Here is a 22,044-nt window from a genome sequence, read left to right as displayed (position 1 = left end):
TTCGAACATACAAAATAAATTGCATGGTATTCTTACCAGACAAGAACGCGTACGCGTTGAGCCCTCGGCAACTTACGACCAGAGGATAAAGGGGGCAAAGACAGAACTTCTAGGTAAAGGGCAATGAACAAAGGTTCAGCATTGGTGTGCAGAATTTTCCCGCGGATAATTTTTCCGATTCACAAAAACAAAAGAAGGGCACGACTTGAGAGGGTTAAAGGGCTAATGTCCATTTCTGCGGAATTGGTAATTCCCTACATTACATTAATAGATCCCTGCTAGTCCTCCTACCCATCCTAGCGCAATGGCGCCGAGGTTAACCGATGCGCCACTGTCCTGCGATTGCAGGGGCTGTCACCGGTGGGGCTTGTGTGACTCATCCTGCTCTTCCCGAGCAATGTTTCGTGAGCGATCATTAATTTAACCGCCACTAGCGAACGAAGGGCAGATTTCTCCCAATCTGGTGGGCAGGTTGTGATGACGCCGCAAAGTCACGTTACATCGGCGCCTCACCTGCCACATACGCTGCTTATCAGGGGATTTTTCGCTTATGTTTCGCTCAAGGTCAATGACCTCGACGCAGAATTTTCAGCGACAGGAGACTGTTGATGTTGTCCCGTTAAAAAAAAGAATGCGAGCTTATAATTTCTAGAAACTCCAACCGTGTATGCGTAAACGATCGCTCTTTGTAAGGCGGCGAGAGGGACGCAAAGGAAACTGCACTTCCGACACATGGTCTTGGCTTGTAGTTAATTTCTTATCTGCTCTCATAATGAAAGCTAAGAAAAAATGAAGTTTGCCAACATCGATAGATCAATACGGTCTAATTAAGAGCGGGATACTTTCATCGAAAATTTAGGAGCTAACGAAGAAATAAAAATCATTTAGGGGTGATCGATCGGATTGGTGCGGTGGAAATGGGTTAGCAATTTTATATCATTGGTCAATCTATTCCAATACTGATTTATTATGAGTCTATCCTATGCTGATTTATTCCAACCTGGAACCTTTCTGGTTAACATCCCTGCCTTTCCCCTGTCCCTTTATCTATCTCTGCTGAGCCGTTCTTAGTCATTTTTATTTCTACTGAGTCATTCTTAGTCCGGTCTCTCTCTTCTCTACGAGTTTTGCGAGGGAGGGGAGGGGAAGGGTTAAAAGTGGCAGGTCGGCAAGTGGCAGGCAGTTGGAGGGAAATCACCCTAAACACCACCTCCTGCAGGCCATGGTTGGCTCGTGGATTCTTCTCAGCACTGCCAGTCATTCTTAGTTGTTTTTGTTTTTGCTGAGTCATTCGTTGTGTCGCCCCTCGTTCCACTCCGCTACACGTAGAGAAGCGGCGAGGGGGGGGGGGGAGGTTGCTTGGCAGGTGGCAGGTGAAGAGAGAGAAATTACACTAAACGCCGCCTTCCACTGTTCGCAGGTTGTAGCTTCACACAAACATCGACGCGGATCATTCTTGGACAGTTTAATTCATGCCAATTCAATCTTTCTACGGCGTTTCCCTCCTCTCCTCTAATTTGACGGGGACGGTTGCCAGGTGGAGCATGGAAAATGCCCTTAAACACCACCTTCCAACACGGACGCCGACGCCGGACAGTTTTCCCCGTTATGGCCCTCTCAATGGTATGGCATTAAAAACTGAAATTCCTGTAGCTGCAGAGAATGCCGTTCTTTTAAAAAAACTGCGATAATGTGAAGAACGATTAAAGCACGGATCCCTAAGGCTCGACGGCAACATCATGCCCTGCTTGTTGGTGGCCATCGCTTTCGTTTTGAACGTAATGGAGTCAAGTGGCGAGAAAGAAAAAAAAAAAGAAGCTTCCCTACTAAAGTTCAGTTCCCCATTGATAAAGGGTCTTTTACTCACCGTGGTGACTCGTGATGGCATTAACTGGTTCGAATCCTGGCCGCGGCGTCCGCACTACGCTGGCGGCGACATTCCAAAAATGTCAGCATGCTGCGTGATGTCAGCATATCTTGAAGTGCGCCAGGTGGTCTAAATTAATCCGGAGCCCTTCACTATGGCGTTGATCATAGCCCGTGCGTCGTGTCGGGATATGAGTGCCCACAATTAACAATTCTTCGGTGTTCTTTCTTCTTTTTTTTTTGCTGCCGAACAAACAGCGACACAGGCGGAAAGAGCCACAGAAATTATTTTTTACTAAAAGAAAAAGTTGGATGAAGCTCTGCATTTTGCTGAAGGCGTTGGAATAAAAATAAAATAAATGCTTAAACAAATGCTGAAATTTTCACTTGTTTACGAGGTCATCAGGTTTCTATAGTCACAATTTTAGGCTATACATCTCTGCCATGCTGCACTGGAGGTTACACATGCTGGCGAGGAGTAATAATTGCGATCCTTTTGCCTCGTCCACAGCATAGCGAAGGCGTCGCAATCTTGGACATTATTAACTAGGATGAAGGAACACCCCAACGGTAAGCGATTCTTCACACCACGAAGAGGTTACAGAGCGCGCAGATGAGTTGACAGTGTTATGTGCATTCTTCAGTTTACAGATGGCAACGGAAAGTGAAAGATATGTGGAGTGAATGAGCAATAGTATTTTCTCGCACACAAAGCGTTAATGCGGGCAACTGGATCCAATTTCTGTGCATTGTACAAGTCAATCGTAGGGCTGGCTCTATGTGGTAGTAGCCATTTTTAGCACAACTTAGACGTACAGAGAGCAAACCGCTTGTGTAGAACACGTTATGGACGTGTATCTGGCAGAACACGCCATATCTACCAATAACATTTCGTTAAGAATGGGCTTGATGCCAGCATGTGCCGCTAGGACAGTTATCTAGACAACTGTTTTGCCATCTGTGCTAGCGTAGACGTACACCGGCTGCGCACGCGCAGTGGCCCCACCCAGCTACACCCCGGCCACGGGCTTGCGAAGCCGGCGTCCGCAATAGACAAACGTGATGTCTGTAAACAAAGGTGGCGCTGCCGTGGGCTGCGACGCGGGGTCTAGCAAGCAACAACGCATCCTTACACTGCGCCAAGCGACGCTTCCTTCGAAACCAACTCACGTATGCGAATATTTCACACCATGCGCGTTCCATTGCGCGGTCGGATATGCGAACCCGACCGCGGCGGCTGCGTTTCGATGGGGGCGAAACGCTAAAGCACCCGTGTGCTGTACGATGTCAGTGCACGTTAAAGGTCCCCAGGTAGTATAAATTACTTCCGGAGCCCACCAATACGGCACTTCTTTCTTCCTTTATTCTCTCAGTCCCTCCTTTATCCCTTCCCTTACGGCGCGGTTCAGGTGTCCGCCGATATGTGAGACAGATACTGGGCCGTTTCCTTTCCCTACAAACCAATTTTTATTTTAATTTTCGAAAGCACTCTTACGATCGTCAGAGCCAGTAAAAAGAAATGGCTGCGGCTTAGCTCTGCTAGGCTGGGCTCTTCAAGCGAAAGCAGGATGTTCCGACGCAGTTTGCCGCTTTCGGCACTGGGACCGCGCAGACAACTTCGGCACATACGGGCCAGCGTCCCCTCTCCCTCCTTCCGTCGCATAACGGCTGAACTGAAGCTCTGGCCCTGCTACAGCGAGAAACTGCGTGCGGCAGAGAGAGCTGCGCTGTCTCCCTTCCAAGCGATCGGTGAGTCACGTGGTTAGTCACGTCTGGCGAGGCAGCGGTCGGTGCACCGCCGGCGGCGCCGTGCGGTTGCGGCGTGTCACGTGGTATCCCTCCTTCACTTCAAGCTGAAACTGTCACGAGCGGAGGAACTTGCTGGACTAGGCCAGTAAAGCTTTCTCTTTAGAATCTTGCTCGTGCCGTAGCAACTGTGATGGCAATGTTAACCCTATATATTATAGCTACTGTGTGCATCTTGCTTGTGCATCTCTCGTTGCTGTACTGAGTGTGACGCCAAGAGCAACGAATTTTGCCCAGGCCGCCCCGCAAATTTCACCTCGTCCGATCTGACCAATACCGATGCCCTAACACTATTTCCTGTGTCCGACACAATGGCGACCTCCATATTTGGCACGAGTCACTTCAAAAATTTGACCCGGGCTACCCCCGAAATATGACCTTGAGTGAGTTGGACCATAATCTATATGCAAGCATTACTGAGGGCGCCCAAAATGATGGCGACCTTGAATTTAACCTAGATTATCTCCAAAATTTGGCCCGGGGCACCCCCGAAATTTTACCTTTGCAATTTGGACCAAATCTATGTCCAAACATAATTGGGCGTTCCCGACACGATGACGACCTCCGAATTTGGCCCGGGCTATTTCCATAAATTTGGCCCGGGCCACCCTCGTAAAAGTAGTCACGGCTTTATTTGCGCCATCTCGTTGCTATGGTGTCACTTGTGGCGTCACCCTTTACGTCACAGCATTTTCGCACGTCACACACCGGTTGAACCAGAGTTAAACCCCGGCTAATTTTCTGTTGAAGCCTGAGGATTAGCTGCGCATTTTTCTACCTTTAATTACTAGGCGGAGCGCTGCGTCGACTTTCTTCCCTCCCTCATATCTGGCGTTGACTGATTAAATGAAACAAAGAAAGCACGAGGTATGGAGAGAGAAGCCAAGTTCTCTAAAGTTCTGAAATTCTGGTCCAATACAGCGTACCCGATCGCTAAAGTGCGAGAAGTAGGACGATGCGTTCCACGATGCGAAGCAGTTTCTTTGCGTGCTAAACCTTGCGTTGTGCTTCCTACTTCCTCTAAGCCCCTTAAAGGGGTCGTGAAGTGTTTTCCGAAAATTTTGGACGATTTGTATATTTGGAATTTTTGACCCTTCATTCTATAGCGTGCAGTGATTCGTTTCATCGTCCGGGTTGATCGAATAGCGAAAAAAAGTTAATTTCGATTTCCCGGCACGCGTCCTCCTCAACTCTACAGGAAACGTCATCATAAGTAGCCAATCCGAGACTTCTGTCGCCGACACAACATGGCGGCTTAGCGAGGCCTGCTGGCCCATAGCTGACAGAGGTCAGAGCACTATATGTACTCAAATGTGGCGTCAAAATGACGTCACGCTGCATCACGCGCAGAAGGTAATTTAAAAATTGCCGATCTTCCCGAGCTGCAGCGTCGCTTGCTGGAAAGGAGTCGGCTGTTGGGGTTTTTCAAAAATTATATAAAGCGCACTTAGGACAACAGACAAGGGAGACCAAACAACACAAGCGCTTACTCACAACTGCGCGTTTATTCGAGAAACACACAAAAGGAAGAACAATCACAAACAAAACAAAAGCCATCGCGCAGGCGTGACAGGAAAAGTGCTCACACAGGTGCGTCAAGATAACAAAACTCTCTTTCATGCAAAACCACCATAGGGTTTGTGATTGTTCTTCCTTTTGTGTGTTTCTCGAATAAACGCGCAGTTGCGAGTAAGCGCTTGTGTTGTTTGGTCTCCCTTGTCTGTTGTCCTAAGTGCGCTTTATATAATTTTTGAAAATGAAAAACCAACTAGCTCAGATGTCAATTCTGCTTCGGTTGGGGTTTGAGCCGTACGGCGACACACCTTTGCGGGTGCCAGATCAGCCGTCGTCAGAGGACGACAGCGGTGGCAGTGACAATGGCTGCGAAGACGGAGCGTGCGGCCAGCAACTAGCGGTCGTAGCCCGCGGCACAACCGCTGCTTGCGGAAGCCCCGACCGTGAGCCTCCTGAACCCGGTCGTGTCGGGAATACACACTGGTATGTCCGAATCTTGTTGCTTACGTTGAGCAGTTTTCGAGAGAGTGCAATCGCTAACCGAAGCATTCGAATAGGTGTTTCTGCGGGCGGTGCGTGTCGATGCCCACTGCACTCGAGAGCACCTGCTGCCGCGAGATCCCGGCAGCGACTGTGAAGCAGCCGTTCGGGTGCATCACGGAGCACCCCCGCTTTTACACCCTGTGCCTCGACGAGGTGGTGCTTACGGTGGCGCTGCAAATGCTTTTGGATCATTGGCTACACGTCGAGCACACAAAGTAAGAACAATGCTCAAAGGGAGACGCAGCATGAACAAGCGACCGCCTTTTTTTGCTCTTTTCTCACATGCGAAGCGCTGTAATCAAACGGGGAGCCAGTGCTCATCAAAGACTTCAACCTAGCGATAACTTCTGGGATGACATCCCTCCCTAGGAAAATGTGTAAATGCGCCGATGTGTTTGCACTAGGTGCCACGGTGTGTATACACATCGCGGCACGCGAGTGCGAACACGACTTCGGTGGTCTTTTTTCATATGCGTGGACGGTCCCGATGTTTTGCTACTCAGGCGGTAAAATATTCTCGAGTAAACGAGCAAGCAGATGAGACGTGTCTTCTGGCATGTGTGAACTTGGATAATGCAGTTGAAGATCATGCACATAGTTGTAAGGATTCTTGCCAGACACATTTCTGTTTTATTGACTGAGTTTACATCTTTAACAGGCGCAGCACTAGAGAAGCCGATTGCAATGGAAAGGATTGTGAGAACTGCAGTAAAATCAGTACAAAACAATCAATCCTTTATTTCGCAGGAGACTGTACAAAATGGAATTTCATAGCAAAGTAACCTAGCCCCACTCACTGCCAGAACAATCACCATCACAGCGCTGTCCTCATTGCCATCTTTTTTTTTGCCAACGTGCATTAGGTGGTAACATTCTATAGTGTGCTATACAAATTGTTTCGATTAAAAAGAATTTGCCGATAGACTTCATTGCATCCATCATCACTTCTACTAATGTGTGGATGCTTGTGCCACAGCATGGTGTATAAAATACGCATCTTCAGCAGTCACACAGTAAACCTGTCTTAAATGTGTCAACACTGGCATCTTGCATGTGCTGACGGTGCAAGGCATACCTCTTTGAAACTCCCAGCTGTTCCGCAGCTCCACCCACCAGCTCTAAAGTTGTAAAGTGGTAGGGCCGACCAGCGTGACAGAAGAGGTGGTATCACAAAATCAAACAGAATTATTTAATTACACAAATAGCTTTGCATTGAACACCGCACAAAAAGTGCTTGCCTTGGTTTCGATGACTTTTGGTTTCCCTCGTTTGTAAGTCATAATAAGCCCCTCATTTCCCTCACTTATTTGCTCAGCAGCTTCAGAAGAGGTCCTAGCAATCTTGATGTCACAATCCGCATGAGAGAGTTCTCTCACAGCTTCTGCCCTCGTCACTCACATTCCTACGTGACACTTTTAGTAACCGCCATGGATGAGAGTGGCACTGATGAACACTCTCAAGGTTATGTTACATGCAACATAAAAATCACCGATAGGAGAAGACTGGGCAGCTGCTACCATAGCTAAGTTGGTAGAGCATGGGGCGCAAAATTTGGAGGTTGAGGGATCAGACTCACTGGCAGCATGTGGTTGTTTTGTTCTTTTGCTTTCTGATTCATCACATAATTACACTAACAATTTTGCATTGATGAACAGCACGAAAAAATAGAAAAATTCCACTATGGTTGCCTTGGCTTCGATGACTGTTGGCTGCTTTAATTTGAAAGTTGCAACTTGCTATGCGAAATCTGTGAAACACTTCACTCAATAAAGACAGATTCTTCAGAAGACCTGCACAGCAACCGGGTGCTGCAACCTTTAGTGTCGCCCAATATGTGCTCTTACCAGCCACGGCAGTAATGTTCGTTCCTGTTCACTCTTCCAACATTTAGCCGCCGCGGTGTGTGAGTGGTTATGCGCTCGGCTGCTGACCTGAAAGACGCCAGTTCGATCCCGGCCGCGGTGGTACAATTTCGATGGAGGCGAAATTCTAGAGGCCCGTGTACTGTGTGATGTCAGTGCACGTTAAAGAAGCCCAGGTGGTCGAAATTTCCGGAGCCCTTCACTAAGGCGTCCCTCATAGCCTGAGTCGCTTTGGGACGTTAAACACCCATAAATCAAATCTTCCAACATTTACACGGGCACCCGCCACTTGCTTTTTGAGCCAGATGTGAACAACACTGCGAAACAGATAGTTCTCGTGCCACAGGTCGTTCTTATCGTAGATGACGGTTGCGCACAAGTGTGGACAGTGAATGCCTCATCAGAACCTGTTCTGATCATGTTGGGGCTTAAACTCGCTTGATTTGATGCTTATGACATTCATACTATCAGATCTATATCTAAGTGCGAGCATTCCAGTCGAGCCACAGACTTCACCGTCAATATCGATCGCATGATTAACAAGTCGCTTTTGTCGTCCGAACTGCTTGCATTACAGGCTGTTCTTAGCCAGTATGTGTCAGTGTTTGATTTTGCTCAGCCAGCCACTTCCTCTCCGCTGCCAATTTATGGCATGCAACACTAGAGTAACTGGTACCGCTCTGGCCATCAGACAGAAGCCTTGGTGCGTGTCTAAGGCCGAATGGACTGGCCGAATGGCCTGGCCGAATGGCCTGGCCGAATGGCCGAATGGACTCACATAGCCTCCCTCAAGTGCTGCCATCACAATGCTGTCTAAATTGCTTGAGGACAAGCTTCAACTGACCTGGGGCGAAATGCTAAGCCGCGCTATAGTGCAGTGAGAAAATGACGACAGACTCCGTGGGCGCAAAAATGAGCTATGGTGCTCGCCACTGACTGTTCAGTAACGTGCCCAATCCCCGCTTTGGCCTTGTAAATAAATGCTTTCCTGCTCTCGCAACTTCGTATGAATATAGTAGTTCAGCAACATTTGCCTGTGCTGCCTGTGGAGAACCGTGGCACCATGAATAAAAAGTTTCAATGCTGCCACGAAATTGTAGTCATGCCACTGTAGCATTTTTGTTGTCTACCATTCTCTGTCAGTAACTTCAAAATGTTGAAATAGAATTCTGAGTTCACAATGCTGCCAGGAAGAACACACAGTGACAACCACATGATCTAACTTGCAAACAATGACGTTGGAACTAACTGTACAGACACTGATAACATGATTAGCTTTCAGCATTGTAAAAGCCTGAAACTGAACTTTCATTTTGCTATGCTGAAAAAAATAGTGACTCTTGCTTTTCTTTTGTCAACAGGAGGTACCGCTACATCAGCTACAGCCAGCTTGCGCACTGGCTTTGGGAACGCCTGGGCAGACATCACCGGATGGTCCTCCCTGCTTGTGCTGTACGCCAAATAAGGGAGAGATTTCCATCGGAAGGTTACACTGGTTTCCAGTATGCACGAGGGCTGTAGAAGTTTGTTCAGCAATCCTTGTGAACTTGCAGTCATGTCTTGTTAACATGGACACCTTGCTATAAGTACAATTTTCAAGGACTGATCTCCTCCCATTCCATTCTGCCTTGGTGATATAGAAACTCTCTGCCTGGACTATGGACAGCTTATTTGGAAACCAAAAGCAAAAAAGATACATTTTGTCTCAGTTTTGCAGACATTGCTTTAGTGCTCTGGGACCTTGCTCATTGGGTATAATATGCAGTCGAAAATTGGTTGTTGGGGAAAGGAAATGGCGCAGTATCTGTCTCATGTCTAGGTGTCCAACCATGCAGTAAGGGAACGGTTAGAGGAGGAACTGACAGAAGAAAGACAGAAAGAGGTGCCGTAGTGGTGGGCTCCAGAATTATTTGGCCACCTGGGGATCTTTAACGTGCACTGACATCACACAGCACACTGACGCCTTTTGTTTTTCTTCCATCGAAATTCGGCCGCCACGGTCAGGTTCGAACAAGGGTACTCTGGCTGAGTAGCTGAGTTTTGACCTTCATTCGTTATTTTTGACCACTCACATTATAAATAATTTTTTCTGGGAACAAAAGTGTCCATATTAACCGCACATCACTGTATTATGCAATTCACAAAGTGTGGAAGAGGGGAATGCACCTTTGGGACAAGAGACTTCAAAGTGTGAAAGTTTCGCTGCAGATGGGAGCATTTGAAAGAAGTAGCACCCCTAGGTGTTCATTATTTTTGTGAAAGGGTTGCTTTTAAAAATCCTATACTTGTATCCATCCATTTCTGAATAATATTTTTATAAAGTTTCATCTGCATCCACTTTGTTATCATGTTATTATTTTTAATGTGCTGATGTTGCGTACAAGGCATAGGTAGGGACAGATTGATTTTATTTTCGCACTCTATCCCAACCTATGCTTTTGTGAGATGGAGAGTATTTCTTTTTTTTTGTCTGAGTGTGTGACGACCTACACTTCAACCTCTGCCATGCTTCATGGCAGACATCATGGAATCCACGATGTCTGATCAAAAAACAACTATCCCATCAACACGCCCTGCATAAATTCATGCGCATTAACATGCGACCAGACTACAACTTGTTTTGAAAGTAATGGGCCTATCCTTCAACACTGATTTGGTAATTTTAGGGAATACGCACCTGTACTAGACAGTGGTGCTCCCCATGCTACTGGCAAACCTAGACCTTCTTGCTGCCACGAGTTCATTCTTAGAGGGCCTCGGGAAAGAGTGACTCATGGGGGGTGGGGCAGTCGAAAGGTTTTCCGCAAAAGCTGCCTTGAAAGACGGCCACTGTTCAGAGCAATAGACTGTCTCCTTCAGAAGCAGGCCAACATAATCTGGAAAACAACAAGCGTGCATATAATAACATCAGCATTATTAATGCCAACATTCCTGACACTAACCAGTTATACAAAAAGAGCGGACTAAAGCGTACTAAAGAGGGTATAGAAGATACTGCTTTGTTTATCCCCATACACACCCATATTTTAGGTTTTCTTGGAAACGCCTACAATAGAACTTGGTGGCTGAAATTGAATACAACCTTTGTCCGTAATGTTCCGAGAATGAGTCCATTAAAAAAATGCGTTTAACATTGAAAGCATTTGTGCAACACCCCTTCGAAATAGTCTCCCTTGAAGTCTATACACAGCTCCCAACGCTTCTTGAGGTCTTGGAAACAGTTGGAAAATGCCTCTTTTGGCAGGGCTGTCAGCTCCTTTGTCGTGGCGTCTTGAATGGCCTCCACGCTCCTAATTCAGTTACCTTTTAGGGCGCTCTTCACAGGAGGAAACAGGTAAAAATCGCATGGAGAGAGGCCAGGCGAGTATGGCAGATGGGGAAGTACAGTAATGCTGTGCTTAGCAAGAAATTTTATCACGCTGAGAGCAGTGTGCAGCCTTCCGTCATCGTGGAGAAGGCTCCATTGTCTACAAGCGACGGCGTCGCAGTGCATCACGCCTGTGTTGGAGCATGCGAATATAAAAGTCCCAATTCACCGTCTGCCCTTGTGGAACGAACTGATGGTGTATGACACCTCTGGATCGAAAAAAGCTATCAGCATCGTCTTTGTTTTGGTCTTCTGTGGCCGCACCTTTCTCTACGCCGGAGCGCTTATGGACCGCCATTCAGCGCTCTGCCTCTTTGTTTGAGGATCGTTTTGAAAACGCCATATTTCGTTTTCAGCGATGATGCTGTCGACTAATGCAGCACCCTTCTCTGCCTCGGAGACCAAATCAGTGCTCACTGATGCCCACATGTCCTTCTGGTCCTGTGTGAGGGAGTGCGGCACAAGTCTGGCATTCGGCTTTCATTTCCCCAAGTTCTCGTGCAAAATTTGGTGGCATGTTGTCTTACTAATGTCGAAAGCATCTGATAGCATGCAGACTGTAATGGTGCAGTCTTGCGGTACGATTTCCCTGATCCGAGCCACGTTGTTTTCAGTCCGTGAGGTTGAAGGGCGTCCCTGCCTTGTGTCGTCTTCCACCGATGTTCTCCCCGAAATGAACCTCTTGTGCCACTCGAAAACTTGCGCCCGCGAAAATTTCTAGTTGCTGTAAACGTCATGAAGGAGCTCATATGTCTGTGTGGCTGTCGTGCCAAGCTTCACTCAGAATTTAATGTTTGCACGCTGTTCGAGGTGGACGTCCATCTCCACATTTCGTCACAGTAGAATGCACAGACGACCAGTGACAACGTATTTTCCTACATGTAAATTGCTCAGGTTTGCTTGGAAAGATGGCACATACACACCAACATTTCCTTTCAGGAATCATTTCTAGAGAAGAAAATAAATCAGTCTCAAAACGTTACGGACAAAGGTTGTACTTTGATTGGTTGGTTGAATATGCCACCAAAATGCTGGCCAAGCCTATATTCTAAATACAAAATTGAAAGTTAGATTGTAGTAAAATTTTAATGTATATACATAAAGCGAGGCCTGTAATGTACTCTATATAGTAGCGTGGCCCATGGCCATTTTCAAGTTTGGTGTCATTGGGGTTGTCTGGTCCCAGGCTGCATCAACCCACGATATTGTGTTGCACTGACACCACCAGGTGGCTTAGAGCAGTCATGCCCATATATGATGGATATCCTGAGGCACGCTGTGCTTGAAATATGGCTTCACAATGGTTTGGAGCATATAGACTCAAATATTAAAGAAAAGAATTTGTTGCCGATATTAGTAGTTACACTTCAGTTACTTCTGTATTTGTTTTCTTAGCCCACATTTTGTTTTCTATCCCTTTGAGGTCTTGCACCTTAAAGAGTTTACAAAAAAATGTTTTTGTAATGCTAAGTAAACTGCTTACCATATGTAGGCTCCGCTTTCACGGGACAAGCAACGGCTGTACCCTTCCTTGCTTTTGGGTGGTTTATTTTCCATCTGGACAATCCTTCAGCTGTGGTGGCCTGTCCTTTGATGGCATTCTCATTGAAATGGAGTATTGCCAGTTGTGTTCTGAAAAGCCAGACAAATAATTCGAGCGGGTCATCAGGTGTAAATTTTCGCATAATAACATTCACTACTTAACTTGCACGCATGCCCTCAGGTGAGAAGCATACAGACTTTGGTGCAAAGCCTATCAGTGCAATTGTGAAAGCCTCCAAGCTGAAAGTGTGTGTACAGGGAGCCAGTTGCCTAATGTCTTTCAGGCGACGAGGTGAGCTCACAACCTCTACAAACTTGTGTGCAGTTGTCCCTGCATTTACAAATCAATTTCCCAGGAAAGCCTTCTCCGAAAAAAGCCTTCTCCATCTTTTTAGGCGGGCATAACTTCCAATGACAACAGCAAATAATTCTTTGGGAAAGGTTCAAAACTAGCTGGATGCCAGCAACTTCGCAGTTTCACGAAGCATGTCGCATGCCATACTTCATCACAAGAACATGATTCTAATGTGGAAAGCAAATAAACATTTAGGAAACAAATTCAGTTCTTTGCAGAAAGCATATCTTGGTTTCAAATAGTTACATTACTCACCAGGAACTAGCCATTCCCTTTCTCCAAGGTCATCGTGTGCACAATACGTGTAGAGGCCTGGATGTCCCGTGTGCATATTTGCAGCGTGCCGCTCCATGCTTTTCCACATGTCTGTCAGTAGCTCTGCACTGCCATCGCTGAGGGCTGCACACCAATATAGGTGATTACTGGCTGGCTGAATCCATATTTCCAGCACACTGCACCCAGCACGTTTTGCATGGGCAGCCAGCTTCTTCTTGATGCCTGGAATGGAGGTGTAATAATTAATGAAGATTAATCCTTCATTCATTATATGTTAACCTGCCTCTTGAGCTTCCACCCCGAAACACCCGCCTTCCCTCCTCTAGCCTGCAGAACTCAAGGAATCCGGTTTCACACCACAGTGCCCATCCGCAACCTGTGCATGCATGGCTGGCCTTTCCCTCATAGTCATTGACATAAACCACAGCCAAAAAGGACAGCAAACAGATAAAACTTCCCCCCATCTTCTTGCCTCTTCAAATTCAGGAACTTCTCCCACTGCTTCACTATATTCACTACAATTTTGCTGTCCGCCCCGCTTTTCTTGTAGTAAAGTCTGCTTGGAACAATGAAATTTAGTCTAAAATTTCGCCGCATTCTACAAAACATGATGCAGGAAACAGTCTTATCTGCGAAGCGTAGGTTCATTCGGTTCTACCTTTTGAGATATGCCAACAATCATAGTAGTGTCGGATGGTGGGCTCCTGCGTCCGCATATACTTGGTGACTTGGCCGTGCCGGTCAGTTGTCACTGACGCCACCTTCAGCCCCCGCTCCTTCACCATGTTGAGGCTCTTCACAAAGGCGAACTTCTCCATGGAAGTGCTTGATTGTACATCTGCACACTTTTGTCGGGAAAAAGCTAAGTTACATCACAGAGCCATTTTATTAAAAAGCTGTGACCTACCTCCCCGACTTGCACTTGCTCGAAGTGAAGAATTTTGTTTAGCTGGGCAACGTGCAAAGAGTAAGTTAAAAATTTTGCACAAAATCCTGGCGAATCGCAGCGTCCATCGCCAGCCAAGTCCACAGTGCAGCCTTCCAACTGACGAAACAACTCCTCCTGTTGTTATTGCCAGATCTGGTATGACAAAGGTGCAGTTTTTAAACATCCCATCAAATGCAGAACACTATTACGCTGCTTCCTCTGTTCTTGACAGGTACCATGAAATGATTTTGAAAACCTATTTTCAGAACTCTTCCTTATTTAAGATATGAGGGTGAAGAAACATTGCAATTCGCAACCAAACGCAATTAATGTGTTATACATAGTTGAATAAAATGGGACATATAGAAATCGCTGGGCAGTACTGTACGCATGCGTGAAGAACTTTAATTGCTTCACTTGCTTTGCAGTAGATGTTGCTAACAGCGTTGCTCTTTTATTTTGATTATTGTGCTCGTCTGGTGCTACCTATGTTCTAGATGTGCACTGTCGACTTCAGGACTTGTCACTGTTGTGACGGTTTGGGCCGCACCATTCATTGGAGAGTCGAGGAGAAAAGGCGTCTGGAATTTTCTACCCTGGTTTTCTTGTAAAGTGAGTTCAGTGGATCGAAAATGAATAGCTGTTGCTGAGTCTTTTGGAAATTGAAGCTGCTTTGGGGTCAATCTGTCAGAAAATCATTTCATGGACCCTTTATGTAAATTCACGATCAAAATATTATGAGACACGTGTTCAAGAAAAAAAATTTATTCCAGCTCTGTCTTTTGAGGCAGCTGCGTGGTATTGCTGCCAGGGTTTAGAGCATATTTGCCCCCACATACCGTGACACATTTCAGGCGACTGGATTACGCAACAGAGCCACAATTTTTTTCCCATGTACTCGTGTCCAATAAACTTTTGATTGCGATAGTATGTGGACCCTCCAGAACACATGCCTCACAGACCAGATATTACATCAGGACATACAGATAGAACCCTGTGTCTTAAAACGAGAGGGGTTTTTGATGTTTACAGGCACATGTGCAGACCCAGGGTCTTCACCCGAGAGGGGGATCAGCTCATGAGAGGTTGTTCGATATTATAAGCAAGGTAGAGTGATCAAGTTTCTCAGTGCTTTGACTCCAAATGATGACTTACTGGATGACTTACTGCTTGAACTGAAGTAACTAATTGTGAAATATTGGTTCAGCAATTCTTAATTTTACAATGCACAACCTTTCTCCTACCTTGTCGATCGCAGGAAGCAGGTAGCCTCGTTGGTAATTGTAGAATGTTCGTGACGTGAACACCTGCACGTTCACATAGTTGAACATCCGGGGCACTGAGGTGGGACTGGTGCCAGCGAACAACATAGCTGCTGACATCAGCACGTTGCCCGCCGCCTTGTCATTGATCATCGGTTGGCTTGACCATGTGAGGAACTGGTGGTTGGCACACAGTGTCTGTATTTGAAGCCAAGTCCCAGACACACGACTTACACTTTTGCAAGCGGCAAAGCACTTGCGGCACACTTGAAATAGTTCTTTCAGGCAACTTTCAAATATTATAAATTTTTTATCATCCTGTGGAAGGACTTCCTCAGTGCTGGAGTCAAGTCTGAAACAAAGTAAAGTGAGTTGCAATGGTTAAATAGTCATGTGATGCTGCCGAGATAACTGAAAGCTAGAATTTAACAGCATTAAAGAGCAGTAAATGTAATGGTTGCCCACACCGACACTGCGCCTTGTGTGTTCTAGTGCGCATGTTTGCATTCTGTGCATTTTTTTTGCTTGTAAGTAATGTTATGACAGGTTTGCAAAGCTTGCAAGATTTTTTGTCTCATTGATGCTGCATGAGCAGCTGCTTGTGACATGGAATATTGCAAAAGCATTTCAGTAGATCAAGAGCTGCTTTATGAATATTCATAGGGTGCGAAGTTGGCCAGCTGGAGAGAGGACATGTGCACCACCACAACGCAATTATGCGAGCGCAGACAGTACGATACTCATACCTGCCCCTGCCCGAGAAAAGGGAGGACAACATTATGTGCTCTTATACCTACTAAATGACTGATTTGATTTTTAGTCACGCCATCATAATGGAACGGCATTCAGTGCACATGCTAAAGGGGTACGTATTAAGTCATAATTATTACCCCAAGAAGGTCTCGTTAAGTGATGGGAAAAACTCCGAGCTCTGCAGAGTGTTATGCTCCTCTTCACAGTCTGTGGCTTCGGAATCTATGGGGCTGGATGACTGTCGTGGAGCGAATGAGATGGGAGACGGTGCTCGACCATCAATTGGTAGTGAGGCGACTGTTTGGGAGGGAGGAGGTGGTAGAGGAGAAGAAAAGGTTGCGTTGTGGAGGCTGGAGCTGTGCTTGTATTGGTGCAAGCTTCACAGTGTGCGCTGGTGGTCTGCCCGGCATCTGTCTGCACGTGGATATCCTTTCTCACGGAAATGTGGAGGTTCACCTGTGCATCTGAAAGTTAATGAAGAAAATGAAACTCATGCAATGCCAAGAGCTGTTTGTTTATACAATGTTAATATCGCACAGTTATGGATTCCTCATTATCAACCAATAGGCATGCGACTGCCAAACTTGATGTCAGCTATGCTATCACTACCTGCATGTGAAATACGTGATGGCTTCCTTCGGAGGCCCAAAAAATTTTATACATTATTCAAGCACTTCCCCAGATTGGAACTGACAACACGAATGCCTCCTCCAGAATTTGTCAAGCATTCAGTGGTACCAGTGAACAATGAATGCATCAAACAGTGCTCCTTCCCTCTTCCTAAACCGCGAAAAAACTATTGCGACCCAATTTATTTTTGTGGAATATGGGTACAACACGAACGCGCCACTGCTGCAAGGAAAATCTTACATCGTGTTTGCACATCACGGCCGTCAGTCTGGCAGGCAACAGTGAAGGTGTTTCTTGGGGTCTGTGTGCAGCTGTCAACCATTTGAGGCGAAGTTTGCGCCTCTTCGGCTGTCAAAATTACTTCCACATCCTGCGGTTCGGGTAGTTCCTAAAAAAGGAAAAGCTGTTAGGAACCGAAAGAAAGGACAATAAACTGTAATAAAGTTCATCATTTTCGTCTCGCGAACTTACCTCGAACCTTCTCCGCTTTTTTGGCGGTGCGCCGGGCGAGAGGTTTTGCGTCGGTACGGCGTCTCGCTTGATGCGAGCATTCTTGAAATCCATACCGAGGCTTCGAAGGACACCCAGGTCTGTTTCCTAGTCGCCCGGTAGAAAGTGCTCGGAGCACACGTACCCAGTCTGACGGCCCATATCGCGGTTAATGGCTCGAAGCCGCAGGGCTCTTCGCTGCGGGTCTCCGGGCAACTTGTGAAATCTAACATTGCTTCCATTCTGGTAAGTCGTGCGGCACTCTCTCACAAGGCACACAGTTGGCATGGCGTGCACTGAAACGCGGATAACACGCTGAAAACCACAGCCTGGAACTGCCACGACACAAAGAGCAGCGAGCTACTGTAGCGTGCAGCCGGAGGCCTGGGTTGGATTGAGTTGTTTGGTCACAAACCGGTTATTGGGATCGTGAAAACGCCGCGAGTCGTGTCGGACTGGACTCGACCCTTCCACTCCACCCGAAGGGTGCGTTGACAAGCAACCGCCTCCGCAAAATACACAATCATTCACGCTTTGGTTTCCGAAAACATTTGTTTTGCAGGTGAGGACAGAAGCGGGAGCCGGTTGACAACTCGTGTAGTCGCACCTCGCAGGGCGCGCCACGAGAGTTGACTCACTCGTATTGAGCGCATGTAAACCGAGAGTCGTCGAGTTTGGCCGGCCTTGCTCAACTCGATGCCCTGACAGAACCAGCCGCTATCGAGTTCATGTAAACGAAAGACCCCACGGAGGACGAAGAAGCGTAACCAAAACCGAAACTGATCCCAGGTCAATGACTGATCTAGGATCACGTGCTGTTCTTTGCCGAGTAAAGTTCCGTGTGCAAATAATTGTTACACTTTTTTTCGCTTTCTAACTTTCATATAAATCTATTATTTTGGGGTAAACGAAACTGAAAGGTATATCTAAGTTTCTAAGCGTCTTGATGTGACGTAGTTGGGTAGTACTTCTGTCAGCCGCCGGGGCCGCATGGTCGTTTCATGAGCGCAAAAGGGCAACGATTTCCAACGGGCTTTATTAAATGCAGACTGAATATTGCGCTGAAATATTTCGGAATCGGCATGTACAATATATATTGAATCAATGAAAATTTCAACCGGGCGGCTTCATTTTCTTTTCACAACCCCTTTAATCCGGAGAAGCAGAAAAAATTAGACAACACTAAAGTCATACAGCCACTTTAAACAAGGCAAACGTGATCCCTCAGTTGTTTGGAACTTTCGAGTGCGCGAAGCACAGTTGGACATTTGTGACAGGATTCCTGGTCTGGCTCCACCGATAATGTCCGCATTAATGCGCTCTTTTTGCGCCCTTGGGTTTGGAAGAGCTTCACAAGAGCATGCATTGAAGTGCTCGAATTCAACTTGACCAGAGTGACTTTCGGGATGGTATTTGCTGTGTTCGCCAGGTTGATAGGCCTGGAATGGAGAATCCTATCGGCGAGATTCTGTTGGACTGGTGCCCAAAGGCACACTTGTTGGATCCCGCGAAAGCAAAAGTATGGAAACAACTACGCGTCGTAGTCAGTGGTGCTCACAGATTCCGGTGCTACTTGAAACTCCGCGCTTAGCTGCCCGCTCTGAGCGCTTAAGGCGACTGGCACAAGCCGCTTTGCCTTTTTCGCGCGAATAGGAGGTGCTCGGCACGTAGTCAGGGCTAATGTCATTTGAAAACGGCCACTTGCGTTCAACTTATGGTCACACGCACGCAATTAATATCGCGCCTCATGCCGAGAGAACGACAGAACACAAGTGGCTTGCAAGCCTTAATTGCCGCACTGTTCGTCGCACGGCCGAACAGAATCCACAAACATTAAGAGACGCAAACTAAGTGATCAGATTTTGATTCCGAATTGCAATGCTAGCCGCGAAGCCGATCCTTCGTCGAACTTCTCCCGCTTCACGGCGGCAGTTCCTCGCTTTTGTTCCTGTATGACCATAGTAAACCCGTGGAAACTTATGCGGCCTTGCGGCTCAACCAACCCCACTACAATTTACAGGCAGGTGGTGACTTATGGTCAAGAACACGAAAATGTGACACATGCACTGCGGACGATCTTGCACTTTGTCTGCACGGTGAATGTGACTGTCGGCACCAGCGCCGCCACGCTCCGTTGGATGGATGGAAGGTATACGAGCGTCCCCCCTGAAACGAGGTGATGACAGTTGCCACCATGCATGCTCAGCTTTTTTTCCTTTATTTTTGTTTAACTTCATGTGTAACAAGTTGCTATTAAAAAACTCGCCATTTTCTTTTAATTTGTCTTCGTACACTTCTAACCTTATGTTACATCTCTGCTCTTGAGCCACCAATCCTCCAATCGCTTTTAGCTAATTTCCACTGCAGATTTATTTACATGACTATAGTTGTCTCTAAACCTTAAGGCCTCAGGAAGAGTGACTGTGCCTGCATCGAAATCGCTATGGATACCATCATATTTTAGTATGAGGTGTTCTTGGTCTCTATAGATTTACCACAAAAAGCACATGTGCCATCTTCTTCGTTAAATTTCTTTTTGTAGCTGCGCATTATAAGACGTCCTGATCTAGCTTCAAAGAGTAGGGCACTGCCTCTTGAGTTACCATAAACCGCTTCCTTCCTGATTTGCCTTCTCCAGTATCGGTATAGTTCTACTCTATGCTTCTTTTCCATTGAATCTATCCAAGTTTTACCTTCCGCGTTTTTAACCTGTCGTTCAATGCTTTTTCTTTCTTCGTCCTCGTGTCTGGCATGCTTACTGGTTAGCTACCTAGTTCTTTTTCGCTGTTGTGAGTCAACGCTCTTTCTGTATAGGTATTTAAATATCTTAGCAGCCCACCTGTTGTCGTCCAATTTCCTCAGGCGTTCTTCGTATAGTACTTTACTCTGAGCTTCCCGTGCTTCGAACGATGCCCAGCCCATATCCACCTGTATTACCTCGTTTGTGGTTTTCTTTTGGACACCTAGGGCTAATCTTCTAACAGTTCTTTGATTGACTTCTAATCGCGACTGACCATCTTCCCTTAGCCATAGAACCACATTCCCCAATGTAATGCATGGGTGGGAGGTACGAGCGTCCCCTTTGAAACAGGGTGATGGCAGTTGCCACCATGCTCAGCTTTTTTGTTTATTTTTATTTAAGCCCCCCCCCCCCCCCGTGTCAGCGAATTCCGTGGAGAGATCGGAAAACTGTAGCGCGTAGTGAACCCCATTACAAAAACTTGTGAGTAGTTCCTGATAAAATAAATAATTTCAGACATCACACTCATTAGGTATTGCTGATGACTTCTGCGTTAAATTTCTGATGAACTGGTTATTAATATTGGCCACCAAGATAGATTAATACGTGATGTATTTTTCCTTTTGATCTTTTGTTCATGTCTTTTGCATGCATACTGAATTCATAACGCATTTCTGAATGTTTTATGATGGATTGTATCTAGTGTTATGGCTAAAATAAAAAAAAATGTAGTGACTTTTACTTTTTTCGTAGCTTTTTAATATCACAGAGAAGCCTCTGCGGTAAACTCCTCTTTCAAATGATGTAAACATCCCCTAGTTTACTATATACTTCCCTTTCGCTGAAACGAGAAACAGTGCAGTGCCGTAATCTGCCGATCAGTGCTGGAAACTGCTTCCATCGACCTTCTGAAAGGAGCAAGTAACAAGATCAAAAATGCGGCATTACAATTTCAGGAACTACATGCAGCACCACTACACTCACTTCATATGTACTTCTTCATGCCAAGGGCTCATGCTTAAATAGACTCGATAAAACACCGCCTTACAAGTGTTAGAGAGCAGCTGCTAAAAATTAGAGATCACTGCTGCTGGCCGCATTGGAGGAATGCGAAAGCGTTAACGCCTCCTCGAAACCGATCGCCTTTCAAATTTGGCGCCATGGTTGCTTTCCCGTTCACTTAAACCTTAGTTATTTCCCATTTCCATAATTACTCTCCAAATCGATTAATTATAGATTTATTCTAATTATACCCTTTTCACCTCCATCACCCATTTTGACTTTTCAAATTTGGCGCCGTAGTTTGTTCCGCTGACTCTCTATATACCAGTCCAGACTATTAAACCGTGAACTGAATTTTGCCTATGATTAATTCCTCAATCACTGCACATGAATCAAACTTTTTAATTGATGACAAACTTGTTAATTGACTGCTTTTCATTCGTTAAACACTTTTCAGTTCAATTCACACTTGATTACGTTTTTTTGCACAATTTTCTCGGATTTTACCATTGATTGCTGCTTTCCAGTCCACTCACATTATCGTCGTCCACGCTATTGCAAAGTTGTTTTGATATTTTTTGCTCTATTTAATTAACTATTCATCCTATTGAAAACTATTTTGAGACATCATCCTCATATCTTCCTCTATCGATTGCAATCATTCGTTTGACGCTGCCTTTTCTGAGAACGTCACAACTGCTACGGACACGTTTTGGCGACACGACCCGACCGACATAGCCTAGAATTGCTTTCGCATTAATAAGTAGAGTTTTCCCAGATAATTTTGGCGTCATACACGCAATATACGGCAGGTATAAATGAAGAGATTTATCTGCAAAGTCTTGTTGATGTGCATCATTGTAGCAAGAGAAATTAAAAAAATGTTTAAAGCGGCGCTTTAAAAAGACATTGCTCTCATATCGTGAAGACACAGCTTTTTTTTCATCTGGGAAGTTCATGGAAAAACACAAATATTTGTTCTTAGTCATGTCCTAAAATTTAATGCGAAAGTAAATCAATAATTCATGATGTCACTGGGGTAGAAAAGCTAATGCAAAAACTGATTAAGAGTTCTTGATGTCAGGATTATACGAAAGCACAACATATG

At 45.9% G+C, this 22,044-nt stretch overlaps 2 protein-coding genes across 2 annotated transcripts; one reads left to right on the top strand and one right to left on the bottom strand.

Annotated features, from left to right (window-relative positions):
* Nucleotides 1–2,417: 2,417 nt before the first annotated feature.
* LOC144133823 (uncharacterized) lies at nucleotides 2,418–9,113 on the top strand. The gene is made up of 5 exons (XM_077666908.1): nucleotides 2,418–2,436; nucleotides 5,023–5,083; nucleotides 5,464–5,670; nucleotides 5,745–5,945; nucleotides 8,954–9,113. The coding sequence occupies exons 1-5, from the start codon at nucleotides 2,418–2,420 to the stop codon at nucleotides 9,111–9,113; spliced, it is 648 nt and encodes a 215-aa protein (XP_077523034.1).
* Nucleotides 9,114–10,257: 1,144 nt separating this feature from the next.
* LOC144133822 (uncharacterized) lies at nucleotides 10,258–17,269 on the bottom strand. Its single transcript, XM_077666907.1, has 7 exons — nucleotides 17,177–17,269; nucleotides 15,305–15,520; nucleotides 14,040–14,195; nucleotides 13,791–13,977; nucleotides 13,159–13,354; nucleotides 12,485–12,591; nucleotides 10,258–10,468 (listed from the first exon to the last, which is right to left on the bottom strand). Exons 1-7 carry the CDS (start codon nucleotides 17,267–17,269, stop codon nucleotides 10,275–10,277), a joined length of 1,149 nt encoding a protein of 382 aa, XP_077523033.1. The 3' UTR covers nucleotides 10,258–10,274.
* Between the last annotated feature and the right edge of the window lie 4,775 nt (nucleotides 17,270–22,044).

The sequence above is a fragment of the Amblyomma americanum genome, chromosome 5, assembly GCF_052857255.1.
Source record: "Amblyomma americanum isolate KBUSLIRL-KWMA chromosome 5, ASM5285725v1, whole genome shotgun sequence".
NCBI classification, from domain to species: domain Eukaryota; kingdom Metazoa; phylum Arthropoda; class Arachnida; order Ixodida; family Ixodidae; genus Amblyomma; species Amblyomma americanum.
This window is presented reverse-complemented; position numbering and strand designations above follow the sequence as displayed.